The sequence below is a fragment of the Ictidomys tridecemlineatus genome, chromosome 12, assembly GCF_052094955.1.
Source record: "Ictidomys tridecemlineatus isolate mIctTri1 chromosome 12, mIctTri1.hap1, whole genome shotgun sequence".
NCBI lineage: Eukaryota > Metazoa > Chordata > Mammalia > Rodentia > Sciuridae > Ictidomys > Ictidomys tridecemlineatus.
This window is the reverse complement of record NC_135488.1, coordinates 41,840,328-41,855,328: the sequence shown is the minus strand read 5'-3', so window position 1 is coordinate 41,855,328 and position 15,001 is coordinate 41,840,328. Positions and strand designations below refer to the sequence as shown.

Genomic DNA, 15,001 nt, shown 5'->3' with positions numbered 1-15,001 from the left:
GGAACCCACCCTAGGTCTGGTAAGGCCTGAGAATTTACATTTCCAACCAGGTTTGGGTGTGGATGCTGCTGCCTCTGGTGTGGGTATTGAGCCTGTGGAAATACTGAGCTGGAGCAGTGGATTCCCTTCGGTTTGAGTCATGTGTGCCCACTGTCTAGCTCACCCTATTTTATAACTTCTAAGTGCAACTTTTTTCTCTTTTCTCTGCTTTTCCTTTTCTCTTCTGAACCATCAATTCTACTATTTTTACTGGGGGGGAAAAAAACTGAATCACTCCAGTCAAAAGTTTTACATTCTTATTCATTGAGAAGTCCTGCCCATTGGATATAATCTCAACTTTTCTTGACTGTATTTACTTGAAGAAACTGACTCATTATTAATAATTACATCCTTTTTTTTCTTTTTAGCATTCTTTTTGCCAATGAGAAAACCAGATTCTCAAAAAAAAAAAAAAGACTGCAAAATGGAGATAGTGCCAAATTGCAAGCATTAGTTAATATGACAGTGGCAAAGAGACATTTTAAAACAAACCCTCAGCAACATTATGAGGTCGTATTGCAGTCTACCCAAAATCCACAAAAATTGCTTCCTAGCACTTGAAATTATTTAGACTATTTGAGATACAGATGGATACCTCTGTCAGTAACAGGGTGTGTCTCCTGACTTTAGGTAATGATATTGGAAGTTAACATGATTAGTGTATTAAAAATAAAAAGAATCATTTTTATTATCTCCAGCTCATCCTCCCCACCTACCTCTGCCTCCGCCCCCAATGCTCATGATCAATCCCAAGGCCTTGCACATGGCTAGGGAAGCACTGTACCACTGATGTCCCCAATCCCTAGCTCATCCTTTTAAAATGTCTGCCTATTCACGAGGTACTAATGTAGTAGGTTATATAGAGATTATAAGTGAATAAATGTGAACATAATTCAGTATGTGTCCTCAAAAAATTGTTTGCTCAGTCAAAAACGATAGGAAACCATTGTGTTATTCTGCTTGTTGTAAACTCATTGCCTGGGAAATATATTTCATTGATAACCCTATTGCAGTATTATTGCTTTTTTACAAATTGTAACTTTTTCTCCCATTGCGGATTTTTTTGATGATGAGAAAGATGCCTTTAAATTGTCATTATTTCCAGAACATGATTGTTTACATTAGAAAACCAGGAGTATATGCATTTCATTTTTTATAATTAGAGCTTTATAGTTATACATAGTATTTGCATTCATCTAGACAAAAATCATACACCCATAGAATTTGATTTCAGTTCCTGATCCCCCTTTTCCATCCCTCCTCTCCTCTGTTCTCTTCCCTCTACTCTGCTGGGCTTCCTTTTACTAATATATTTACTTATATTTGATTGATTTTTTTCTTACTTTGAACATAAACATGAAATTCCCTGTGGTGTTTCCATATATGCATATAACGTGATTTTTTGAAGATTTCATTCTTCATTGCCTCCCGCTTCCCATCTCTCCACTCTGCCTCTTGATCTTCTACAATGCTGTCCCTGTATCTCTATGACCTCCTGTCTTTCCTTCCTCCTTTGCTTTACTCTAGCTTCCACATATGAGATTTTTGACCTTTGAGTTCCTGATTCTGGCTTATTTCACTTGGCATGATATTATCCATTTCCATCCATTTATCAGCAAATTCCATAATTTCATTTTTATGGCTGAGTAGAACTCCATTGTGTATATATGCCCAAATTTCTTAATTCATTCATCTATTGATGAATACTTAGGTTGATTCCATAATTTGGCTGTTGTGAATTGTGTTGCTGTAAGCATTGAGGTGGCTGAATTGCTATAGTATGCAGATATTAGTTCTTTGGAGAAAGTAACAAGGAGTGGGTAGCTGGGTCATATGGCGGTTCCATCCCTAGTGTTTTGAGAGGGATGCTTTCCAGAGAGGTTGTACTATTCTGCAATCCCACCAACAATGTAAAGGTGTACCTTTTTCCCCCATCCTTGCCAGAGTTATTACTATTTTCTTGTAAGTAAGATGAAATATTAGTATAGTTTTGATTTACATTACCCTGATTACTAGAAATATGTTTGATGGCCATTTGTGTTTCTTCTTTTGAGAAGTTTCTGTTTAGTTCTTTTGCCCACTTATTGCCCACTTACTGACTGGGTTATTTGCTTTTTTGGGGTGTTGGGGTTTTTTTGAGTTCCTTATGTATTCTGGACATCAATTTACTATTGTTGGAGGAGTGACTGGCAAAGTTTTTCTCCAATTCTGTAGGCTCTGTCTTTATGCTCTTAATCATTTCCTTTGCTATGCAGAAGATTTTAATGTGATGTCATCCCATTTATTTCTTCTTGGTTTTAGTTCTTGTGTTTTGAGGGTCTTGTTAAGGAAATCAGTGCCAACACCAATATGATGGAGTATTGACCCTATGATCTCTTCTAGCCATTGCAAGGTTTCTGGTCTAATTCCTAATTTGACTTTTATGCAGGGTGAGAAGTAGGGATTAATTTTATTTTGTTACATATAGCTATCCAGTTTTAAAATCTTCCTTTGCAGTTTAATAAGTGACACATATTCACAGTCTTTGTTTAAAAAGTAAAGTAATAGAAGAAAATCAAATAATGGAAAATAAATATAATAGAAATTTACTTTTAAGGTATAAACTACATGGGGTGTGTTAAATACTATATAAAATTAAATGTTATATAAGTAGTTCAGCTATAAATGCTCTAAATTACTGGTTGTTCTCTAAGTTGAAAGTACATAGTACAAATAAATAAAGTATGTATTAGTATATAAACGATGGTTTTTCTTAAGGAAAATTTTTATCCTGTTTGTGAAACTCTTAAGAAAAATGACTCACAGGGTTCTTGTTGTTTCAGCCATCCTCACTGAGTGGAGTTGTAAATTCTTTAAAGTTATTTTTAAATCTACTTAAAGTGTGCTGTGATATGTACTAAATTCTCATTCACACTACTCTATCATCTTTTAGTTTGGATGAGAAACAGTTTTATTCAAAAGCATTTTCATTTTATTTACTCTGCAGCTAGACAAGACGTCACATTAAAATAAGGAGTACTCACAGAGAAAAAATATAAACTATATCATAAGTAATAATGTACCATCCCTCTTATTTTAACTTGTGTATTTTATTTGCTATAGGAAGTATACGGAAAGCTACTCCAGATAGAAAAACGTCAGAATCAGTTGCGAGCCAAAGATCTGCTTCCAGAAAAAAGGGAAATGAAGTAAGTTCTTGTCTTGCATTAGAGCATATGTAGATTTTGAACTCTACATGCTACTTATTGATGTATCTAAAGCCTAAAAATTAGGATTCCATGTAATAGGTTATTTATATTTAGGAAGAAGCAAATGTTGAGGTTATTTTTCTGCTACTTCAAGATTTACGTATTAAATTACTGTGTTTGGATTTGATGTCCTTAGAAATTTTATGTGTATGGCTGCACATTTATTCAGCATTTGTGTGCTTTCTGATTTTTTTCTTTTGTAAGGTATTTCAAGGCTTGTACTTCCATTTGGCAAGCAGTAATAAATCAGATCCATCAGCCTGTACAACCAATGTTAAATTTTGGCCTAGCTATTCATGTTTCTTCTTGTATAAAAGACAGATTTCTGAACACACCTTAAGCTGTGTGTTCCTAGTCTTTTATTTGGACTTTATTACTACTTTTGTTCATAGATGGATTAACTTTGTGCCTATAACATCTTCAGAATAAATTATATAGGCACAGTTTTAATCTTTTCAGAATTCTGATGGCTTTCAGGTAAGTTTCATGATGGCATATTTATTTAACTCTTCAGACAAAACATTTGGTGGTGTTAGAACCTTTTCCAAACTAGATTGAGGAAACAGAGTAGTATTTCTGAAAAGTGGTTTCCTTGGATGAACATACTACTATATAATATGAAAATTTGTTTTCAGATCATGAATTGCTCTTATAGGTGAGATCTTTTGTGATATAACACTAATTGCATGGTTAATTAAAAAGAGAATATATGTGATATTTTAACAGAGATCTGATTGGCAGCAGATGGCTGATTAAGGAGGAACTAGAAGAAATGTTAGTGGAAAAACTGTCAGATCAAGATGTGAGTAATTAATCTTTTTAATTTAAGGAGACCTGTGTCATAAGAATGCAGACAATTGCTGTATTAAGGATCCTAATAGTAATAGTCCTTAGAAGCAGGTGTGCCTTGGACAATTTTTCTCTTTGAAATGTATTCCTTGTCAATTTCTTCCATGGAGGAGAGCCTTATCTGTGGTAAGGAAAGTGCCATGTCCAGTCTCCAGCTCCTCCTCTTATAAGTGCCCTCATGTCCTCTGCCAGTTGTTATAGAGGACTGTAGCAGATGTCATTTTCGTCTCCCTCAGTGAGACCGGTAGCTAATTTTACAAGCTAATGATGAGTGAACAGAGCCATTGCAGGTTAAGTAGAAAAGGAATGTCGCACTCGGAATTTGCAGATTCCTGGCTCATCACATGTGCAGCGTCTGAAAGGTCAGTGGTTTTCACCTTGGGATCTCTATACCACATGTGTCATAGTCCCTTGGAGTGTTCTTTACAACTGCAGTGTCCCTAAGCCTCACCCTCAACCTGGGGCAGATCTCGAGGGGGTCACCCAAAAATCTATCTCATTGACACACTCCCCAGGTGAAACTTATGCCCTATGAAGTTTGGGACCCTTTCATTCTTCCTTAGACCTTAATTGCAGTCTTATTTTGTTAATGTTCTAACATAGCCTGACGTGATCAGAAGTAGCTTGATGTTTTAAACATTTGATGTTCTAAATTTTTTGACTCTCTGTTAGATTCAGGCGGAGATAAATCTCACAAATCCTCCCAAGAAAGATTATGTTCTTCCATGGCAGTGGCTGGCATTGTTAGTGCCTGCCACCAAGTAGATTCTAAGTCACGTTCTTCGGTTGCTCTTTTTCTTTTTTAGCATATTGTAGACATTAATGATTTGGAAAAGTTGCGACTTCCTTAAACAAGGTGTCAGACATTTGCTTAGTGGTAGATCTGGAGTTGATTTCTAACATCCTAACTGCCAAATATTGCTACACTTGAATCAAATTGAAAAATCTCTTTGCTTCTTCATCAAATGCATCATTCCATTATTTCTTTTGTTTTCTAACTGCTTTGATTGTTTTAAAATTCAGGTATTTTTTTCCCATTTTGGAACTATTCCAAGGATTAATACATTCATGCAATTATGAAAATAAAACAAATAGTATATGACAATCTTTTATACTTTTGGGATACTGAATATATAGAAGAAATCCTGAAGTTTGTGATTGGCATCAAACCAATCAGTGACTTCTTAAACTTTAAGCTTAGTTTACAAGTAAGGCTTTTATACCTGTAAGTGACCCTTTGCAGTTTAAAGAATGGTCATCAGGAGTGTGTGAGATGGAATTCTTAGAACAAAGGACACAGGCTAGTGAGTGGAGGGGAGAATGGAGCTCTGTCAGGCCCAGGACCATAGGTGGCTTAAGTATTTTCACCCTTCCTTGGAAATTTGCCTTCTCTGTTATTAAATCATAAAAAAGCTGTATTTGAAGAAGTTTCTTTAACATTAATTTTACCAAATTCCTCCATACTTTAAATTATTATTGACAGATTTTCACTATAAAGGCAAATGGTGACAAAATTGAGTATGATTTTTTAGGGTTAGCAAAAAAAAAAGTTATCAAAAACTGGGATTCACAATCCATATTAACTAAGGATCTCAAGTATTAGTTGTTTCCTTCTCCATAAACACTTTAGAATGATTATTCTGGCTTCTAATTTTAAGGGGTTAATACCAAGTTGTTTACTTTCTAATCACATGTTCAAGAACTATTAAAAAAAATGCACAGAGTAGCAAGGATAATTTATTTCAAGAGGTTGCCCTTTAAGTCAAGTATCTCTTGAATTTTTAAATAGCTTGATTGTTCAGTTTTAAAGGAAATCATAAACATTAAAGTAACACAGCTTGAACAGCCAAAAATATATTTGCCAAATGTATTATGAAATATAATTTAAGAGGTGCATTTTCTCAAAATCAGACTCTTTCCATTTTACTATAATAACTTACTGAAAATTATTTCTAATGTTTCTTTTGATGCAGTTCTAATAAAAGAGTGGAAATTACACTTGAAGATCTTCTAAATATTTTTTTGAAAATTAATTTAAATCTAAATTTCATAATTATAATCCAGAGAAACTGATTTTTCTTTGAATGATAAATCTCTTTGTTTCTCAAAAGAAAAAAACTTAGCACTAAAGATACACAGGAGAAGTGATGCATCTGCATGCTGTTTTAAAAGCAGCATGAAGATGCCGAAGTGTCATCCTGTCAAAATTCATCAAGAAAAGCAACATTGGAAAGATCAAGTATATAAAAATAGAAAAAATCTAGCAAATGCAATTACACTTGCATCTTCTAATGAATTTTTATTGTCTGCAGTATATGCAGTTCATTCGGCTGCTAGAAAAGTTATTGACATTGCAGTGTGAGCCTGCTGAAGAAGAATTTGTGCACAAGTTTCGCAGAAGTGTAGCTATTCAATCAAAAAAACAGCTGATTGAACCTGTGCAGTATGACGAGCAAGGAAGGGCCTTCAGCGCAAGTGAAGGTAATGACATTCCATGGAGAGAAAATGAATTTGGCGAAGACTGAGAAGCTCTAATTATTTTCATTTGCTATTGCTCTGTGGTATCCATTTGATTTGCTTTTGCTACTGCTACGTTGGATTTCCTAATTTCAAGATTCTGTTGAAGTTTTCAAAATCTTACAGTTTAACTAAATCTTACAGTGTCCCAAGAAAAAGAGTGAATACATACCTACCCAGTCGAGTCAACTGTTATGTTCATATTTTCAACTGGAAGAATCAATAAAATGTTTATAATAAAGGTTTCTTCTCAAAAACTAAAAAATGCTCAGTGAAATACATGTCAGATGGAAAAACTATGTAACATGAAAACTTGACCCTCTACTCACAGTTTTGTTGTATATGTACAGACATTTGACACGATCTGTCTTGTAAGAATTGACCTACTAGATTATATTTTGCAGCTCTCAAAAATTTAACATTATCCCTTTGTCATTTTCAACTATTGTACTGAATGAAATGTGACCTTTCCTGAGGATTCCTGTCTTTTCTACCATTTACATGTTATTACGGTATTCACATATTTTTAAAAATTTATATTATGAGGTATATTCCTATTAATTATAAGTGAACATTATGTAAATTGCTTTTTTAAATAAGATAACTGAATTGACTTTGTTGACTGTTGAAACTAAAATAATTGCAATATTGTAAAAGAAAAGTGAAGATCACAATCACCCCACAGAAAACACTTACCTGTCTTCCTTTTGTTTTATTTACAGTAGTTGTGGAACATTCCTAAAAACAGTGTTATAGATTGCTCTTCCAGGAAAATTAATTTTAATGTAGTTTTGTCTTATTTTTTCAAGGCCCAGATTTTTAAGATGTATACTAATAGGAACTTTAAATTTTTAAAGGTAAAAGAAAGACTGCAAAAGCAGAAGCACTTGTTTATGAACATGGAAGTGGAAGAATAACAGTGAATGGAGCCGATTACCTGCTGTACTTTCCAATCACACAGGACAGGTTTGATTTTTATTTAGCTTGTTGTATAAAGAAAATATGCTCTAGAATATGTCATTATCGATTAAGAAGCCTTGTTGTTTTCTAATTCTGTTTGATTGTGTCTCTTTACTAACATATCAAACTAGCCAAATGGACACTGTTTATTTTTCTGTAAGCAGATTTTTGAAAAAGCATCTCTGTAAATCCTCCTTAATTGACTCTTGCCCCTCTGTTAGATCATGCTGGAATTTAAGTCGTCTTAAATCTTAAATAGATCTTACATTCTGAAATGCAGGTCATGCCAAAACATAAGCAAAGCAGGTCCCCAGTTTCTGGTTTGGGGGTGGCTGCACACAAAGCAACACAGCAACCACAGAAACTGACCTTGGCTCCTGTACGTGCCTTCGGCCACGGGTAGGGAAAAGTACCAGCACATCACTTGTGGTTTATGTTTGTTTTTCCTGACCACAACTACTAGAAAAAGTCAGCTTTATTTTTTTTGGATTTTTTTCCCGTTAAAAGAAGTTGATTATACATATATTGAGCAAGCAAAGAAGCCTGTTTCTGTGAGATACAAAATGTTTATAAGTTAAAATAAGAGCTCATCAGCTTTGCTTAGTTTTCAGTGCTAAATATGGCAGTCATATTTTTTAAACTTTGTATTCCATTCATCATAAATAGATATTACAGTTTTTCTAATCCCTAAATGCACTCCTCTTAGAGCTCTCTGAGAGTCCCTATATAAAGGCCTCTTCTTGAGATGGTGATTATTTTTTCAGTAGTTACTGTCATTATCCATGAGTAACAGGAATTCCATGATTAGTTCCTCCTTCCTAATCCTTTTCCTATTTCCTGAATGTACTGTGGCAGTACATTAAGGTCAAAAGACTGAAGCTTCTCTGGTCCCAGTGCTCACGTGAGGAAAGGGGGACTGTTCTAACATGGTGTAAGCTTCTGGACAGAATGATTACCTCAGGAATGCATGTTGGTTATGTTTGTGTGCCTGCGTCAAGAAACGGCCCACTCTGAACTCTATTTAATATCAATTCAACTAACGCTGCAGTCTTCCTCACAGGGAAAAGGGTGGAGGAAGTGCTCATTTCCCTTAGGAAAACCCAGAGACCCTTACTGCTGGTATGGGGATTTCAGCCCTGGGAGCCACAGGAGGAATGGCACTTGACTGTTACTTGAATTCAGATATGACTCATGATGATTTAGTAGCATGTCCCAACTATGGCTTGGTCTCACAATTATATGACCTCCTCCGATCTTATTCTTCAGTTTGAATCAGCAAATAACAAATAAGGATTGTCTCTGTGCCTAGTCTTGTTCTGGGCATCATGAAGATAACTGCTGTTTTCAGTGTGATTCCTGTCATCAAGAACTTGGGTTGGGAGCCTCAGGCTAGTCTTGGTGGGATCAAGCCCCCAAGCCTTCTCACCAACTTAAGAGGTTGTAGGGATTTGGTGGTGGCCCCACCTGCCATGGACTGGCATCCTGTCGTAGGAGTGAGTGGCACAGGTGCTTACTTAGTCAGCAACAAAGTGACCTCTGACCAGTAGGAAGACCACAGAGTCAAGAGCCAGGAATCTTGATTCTGTTCCTGGTTCTCATCTCTGTGACCTTAGCCTTTACCACAAGCGTGTGTGACTCTGTGCCTGGTAGTGTGGGATACTTTCAGCAAAGGCCTGTGCTCTGTTAGGCAGCCAGGTCAGAGGCACTTTACCTAGTCATCGCTGCAGATGAAACAGTTTCCTCACACGGTGCCAACCATGTAAGAGAGGAGACAAATTAGCATTTTAATCAATTACTGAAAAGTAAAAGACTACTTATTTGATGCCAGAAGAGTAGGATTCAGATGGTATGTAAACAAGAAAATCATTTATTTTATTTATTATTTTAAGAATTATGCTGACTGACAAAGAATAAAGTAAATGTGATTCTCAGGATTTCATCTGTGATCCTGAGAGACGATGGATTGTGAAATAACTTCATGCCATGTAACTGTATTTACAAGTGTGCTAGTTTGCAGTCCAAGATAGTTAAAATTGATAGCAGTATAACCATCATTTTCAGTTGTTAACCCTGTAGGGATTTTTTTCATCTTTACACAAATTTGTCATTGTACCACAGAATCCCACCACCTTCCAGCTGTCCAGATTCTTTGTGGTTCTTTCTTACCTTGACCACTCTAGCTCCATTACTGATATCTCTCTGAAATCTGTGTTTTCTGAATTTTAATCTCTTTATAAGTGTTTGTTAGGTGATCTTAAAATTTTAGAAAGTAAGGACAGCTGTCTAAGCTCCCAGACACATGGCTGACCAGGAGCTTTACTTAATCTGCAAACCCCATTTACCTGTTGCGGGGTGCAGCCACCTCCCCCAGTGTGTGCACATGACAATCCCATAGAGTTCGTCTTGGCTTCTGTTTCCTCCTGGGAAAATGCAGTGGTAGAGTTGAATTATCAGTTTCTAAATTTTGTTTAGGTATAATCATATGGATACTACTTTAATACGACTATTTCCATAATATGGCTAGTTTGGATTTGGTTGCTTTGAAGCCTTTTTTAAAAAGTCAGTACAGATTTGTGTGTTTTGTTGTCTGAGGGGTTGTGTCATCCTGTATAGTATTATTACAAATCCAGTTTGCTATGGCCTTGGAGGGTTGTTGGTATCCCATCTGCCTGGGGTCATTCTGCTCTTAAAATGTAAAAGGTGGCATTTGAATACTTGCCACATGCATCTCTCAGCTTAACTGTTGAATAAGTTTGATTTGGGGTCTAAAGCTGCTGTGTCGGGCAGAAAAAGCAAATGCAGTGTAAATGGACTTTCCTAAATAAAAATTCTGGGGTGACAGTGGAACTAGCTCTGTGGTGGAGTGCTTGCCTGACATACTTACACAGGACCCTGGGTTCGATCCCTAGCACCGTGAAAAATAAAAATAAAAATTCATCAGAGATATTAAGGCAAAAGAGCAAAATCAGAGTCCTTGGCAAAGATGGTGGTGAACATCAGACCTGCACATAAATGGTTTTCAGTTAATGCTCATTCAGTTGAGCAAAGAAGCTGCAGGCCTTTTCCTTGCCGTCCTCTCTGTGGTGTTGGCTTAGGACCACGTGGGCATCACTGTTCCCAGGGAGCAGGCCAGACTGCGGCTGTGCAGCTTAGTGAACTGCCATTGGACTGTGTGTTCTTTTTGTGGAGGAAGAGTTTTAAATGTTATTTCGTTGACTTTTAAAAGTAACCATGTCAAGTTAAGCAGTATACATTATGCAGATACATTATAGTATACTTGACTTAGAAAATCCAAATGGCATTTGATGATTGCTTGGTTAGGCCTATTAATTTTATATCTGATCATTGAATCTAGAGAGGGTAGATTCAGTTGATTAATGCAGTCTCCCAACTTCAAGACTTTACGAGGTTATTTTCACGCCTCACGAAGTTCTCATGAGACAAAGGAAACCAATAACCAGTAATAGAGTGTATTGCCATACTCTGTAAGTGCATTGCTATATACAAAAAAAGAGAGAGAGAGAGAGAGAGGAAAAAAAAAAAACCCTTACAATCTTGGTGTGATGAATTGATTGACAAGAAGTTTGAAAGGTGACACTGGCATGCAACAGTTTTTAGAAACATTCAGAATGCCAACAGTGTATGTAGTCCTGTATCTTTATAGTGGAATTAACTGGATTTATTTGTGATGTGCTTTAGAGAACAGTTGATGTTCCCTTTTCACTTCCTTGACCGCCTTGGAAAACACGACGTGACCTGCACAGTCTCAGGGGGCGGGAGGTCAGCACAGGCAGGAGCAATACGCTTGGCAATGGCAAAAGCCCTGTGCAGCTTCGTCACCGAGGATGAGGTCGAGTGGATGAGACAAGGTATGCATTTGGGTGGGACACTGTGCTATCCCCTCTACCTACAGGTATTTCCCGAGTCTTCTCCTGGTGACCTGAAATCTGGGAGAGAATACTTGGTTCACCATGCAATCCTACAGCTTGTCAGTTGCTCCTTTCATGCTCCAGAGTTGTACAGTATTTTTCAGGTTTGATTTCTACAAAGGGAACTTGATTTAGAACAAGAAAAGGGAGGCACACTCCCTGTGATGTCTGCTAAAATATCCAGTCCAGAGGTTGGGAAGGTTGACTTTGGCTTTAAGACAGATTGCTTGTTTTTCTCTTACCATAGAAATTTGTAATTTGCTTGGTTAATGATAAAGCACTTTAGGCATTTCTGTCCAAGATTAATGGAGATTTTAATTTTTTCCATTATGATGTTAATGTGAATTTTTTTTACTCCACTCGGTATGGCCCTGTCACTTGAGCAAGAATCTTCGCACTGTGGGGAGAAGAATGTACACTTGATTCTTTCATTGGGGTACTACCTGGCATTCATAATAAATCTAAGGTTTGAGCCAAAGGTTGTCTTTGCATTGAGAGGATCCAGTGCTGTGTGTCCTGTGACCTGCTGCACAGCCCCGTGCGAGTTGCTTGGTTCACAGCCCCTCTCTGCCAGGGAAGGTGATCTGCCTGCTCTCTGCTTTCCAGCATCCGCCTCTGGGATCCAGGATGGGCATGGCCTGTAGCTTCGGCTACTTAATTCTTTGTCTTTTGAAAATCCATTTGCTTGTAAACAACTTGCCATTATATGGATTTATTATCTTCTCATTATCTACTACTATGAAATAATTTGATAGGATATGACTTAACTAGTCTGGACTCCTACATATCTGAAAGTAATAAAGCATTATTACTAGGAATTTAAACTAGAACTTCTAGTCTGGACTCCTACATATCTGAAAGTAATAAAGCATTATTACTAGGAATTTAAACTAGAACTTCTATCAGTATTTTGGGCAAAATATTCCATGTGTGCCCTTTAAGTACAAGTAAGTGCAAAAGATTATTGGGTATATAATAAGCTTTCTTTAGCTATCTGGCCATTAAAATACCACTGATAAAATACCTGTGCTGAGCTGGGGCTGTGTGGCTCAGTGGTAGAGCGCTCGCCTAGCACGTGTGAGGCACTGGGTTCAATCCTCAGCACCACATAAAAATAAAATAAAGATATTGTGTCCACCTACAACTAAAAAATAAATATTTAAAAAAATACCTATGGCATGTATCAAATGAAGAGAAGTGCTAGTGTTGAAAGAGCAAAAAAGATGAAAGAAAAACCTTTTGTTTACAAAAGCAGCTCCCAGGGGTTCTCCTCGTGGTATTCTGGGAATCGGGGTTTTTGCTCACATACCAAGGCTCCAGCCACTGCTGGGGTACTTCCATGTGGACCATCTGCTGAGAGTAACTCAGTGATTGTCTGGAAACATAATTGCTCCTGAGGATTAAGGGAGAGGCAGCTTCCAATTTAAACTGACTTCATCCTTCTAGAATAAACTACCTGGCACAGAGTACAACTCCAAAAATGGTTATTTAGGTTCTGAGACAAAGTGTCAAGGACTATAATTTTCACAAAAATTATCATAACACACAGTTTTTTTCCTCATGTTTGGCAAATCCTGTTTGTTCATGTACGTACACTGCTGAGTTGTGTTCTCCGTGGGCTTCCTCACACCTCACCGTGCAAGGCATTTCCTCCCTACCTCTTGCCTCCATTGAGACTCTCACCTCAGCACTAACAGGTGTGCACGGGGAGGCCGGGGGGGGGGGTGAATAGCAAGCGCCCACAGAGAGTAGTTTGATCTGAGTTGAACAAGTTTAAAAACCAAAAAGGAGTCATAATTCTCTGCAAAGCAGTCTCGACACCACTGATGTTTGTCTCAGAGATTGGAAAAATATCCCAGGAGAACCAAGGCAGACCACCGTCCTGAGGCTCTCCAGGGCTGCTCAGTTATTGGGGTCTGGCTCTTTCCTGTGGGTCTTTCTGACAACAGTTCCGTGGATTCTTGTGGGTCACCTACTTTTCTGGCGGACAGCCTGTCTTTTCACAAAGCTCACAAAGGCTCCTCTCTTCCTGCTGCAGCTGGACTACTTACTACAGATCCTCGTGTCAGAGAGCGGAAGAAGCCAGGCCAAGAGGGAGCCCGCAGGAAGTTTACCTGGAAGAAGCGCTGACGGCTGGGGAAGGGGCAGGAGGGCCCAGTGTGGGGGGAACAGGCTCCATCCGCCTCTGCCAGCCAACGTGAGGGCAGCGCTGGCAGAGATTTGAGTTGTGAGATGATTTTTTTTTTTAAAAGCTGCTTTGTAAAGTTTACGATTAATAAATAAGTTGTAAAAAAAAAAAGATGCTTACTTCATTCTTCTACTTAAACTTTTTCAAAAGATAGTTTTAAAAGCATAATTCATAAAATCTTGGCATATTAGACTTGAAAGGAACATTCAGCAAAATCTAGTCAAGTTACCTCATTTTGCAGATGAGAAGGCTCAGTTTCAAAGATTAAGCAGCCTACCAGAGCCAAACCATTGCTAATTTAATGCTAGACCTAGACTAGAACTCATTTTGCCTGATTCTGTTGTTTTCCCACACAGCAGTTGTTACAATGTTCTTTTGAAATTGAGAGGTGAGAGTGATGTTCAGAAGAATGAGGTGACTTAGGTGCCTGTGCCAGGAGCTTAGCAAGTGGGAGAGAGCTGAGCTGCCAGCATGAGGGCTGGTGACTACCGCAGCCAGGTGAAGGTCACAGGTGAGCCTTGATCACCCACTGCGACAGAGGGAACAAAGGCTAAACTCATTTTTGAATCAGTTTTGTATGGAAAGTTTTAAAAATGTAAGATACCATGCGTTGGTATACATAGTGAGATGACTACTGTAGTCAAGGAAATTAACATACCCATCATCTCAAATATCTCCCTTCCTTTTGCAGAAAGATCACCTAAAATCTCTTCTCATGGTAAATTTCTAGTGTGATACAATATTATTAATCATCATATTGCACATTAGATTCCTAGACTATTTCACATAACTGCTATTTTTTATCCTTTGACCAATATCTTCCCATTTCCCCCCCTCCCTCAATTTGGTAACCACTCTTTAAGATTTTGCCTCTAGGAGTTTGGCATTTTTAGGTTTCATAGCAAAATTCCATGGTGCAGTATTTGCCTTCCTGTGCCTGACTTATTTCACTTAACATAATGTCCTCTTTTTGTATCAAATGGCAGGATCTCCTTAAGATTGGAAGATATTCCACAGAGAAGAGATCTATATATCTGTATTAGTCAGCTTTCTGTCTCTGTGACAAAATCTGTGAGATAAACAACTTAAGAAGAGGAAATATTTATTTTGGTTCATGGTTTGGGTCCATGATCACTTGGTCCTGTTGCTCTGGGCCAAGGGCAGAGCAGAACACAAGGGTGGGGGTGGGGGAAGGGGGGGTGGTGTGGTGGAGCAAAGCTGCTCACCTCACAGTGTCTAGGAAGCAAAGAGAGGAAGAGGCCAGGGTTCCA

The 15,001-nt window shown here is 37.7% G+C and overlaps 1 protein-coding gene across 2 annotated transcripts in view; it reads left to right on the top strand.

Moving 5' to 3' along the window:
- The window catches only part of Mrps9 (mitochondrial ribosomal protein S9), a 57,035-nt gene extending 43,194 nt beyond the window's left edge, over positions 1 to 13,841 (top strand). For both annotated transcript variants that reach the window (XM_040270827.2, XM_005340027.5), the window contains 6 exons: positions 3,142 to 3,227; positions 4,014 to 4,089; positions 6,449 to 6,617; positions 7,511 to 7,619; positions 11,313 to 11,482; positions 13,581 to 13,841. In XM_040270827.2, coding sequence (XP_040126761.2) covers positions 3,142 to 3,227; positions 4,014 to 4,089; positions 6,449 to 6,617; positions 7,511 to 7,619; positions 11,313 to 11,482; positions 13,581 to 13,672 — 702 coding nt within the window. In that variant the 3' untranslated portion in view covers positions 13,673 to 13,841. The remainder of the gene's footprint in view (positions 1 to 3,141; positions 3,228 to 4,013; positions 4,090 to 6,448; positions 6,618 to 7,510; positions 7,620 to 11,312; positions 11,483 to 13,580) is intronic.
- The last annotated feature ends 1,160 nt before the right edge of the window (positions 13,842 to 15,001 follow it).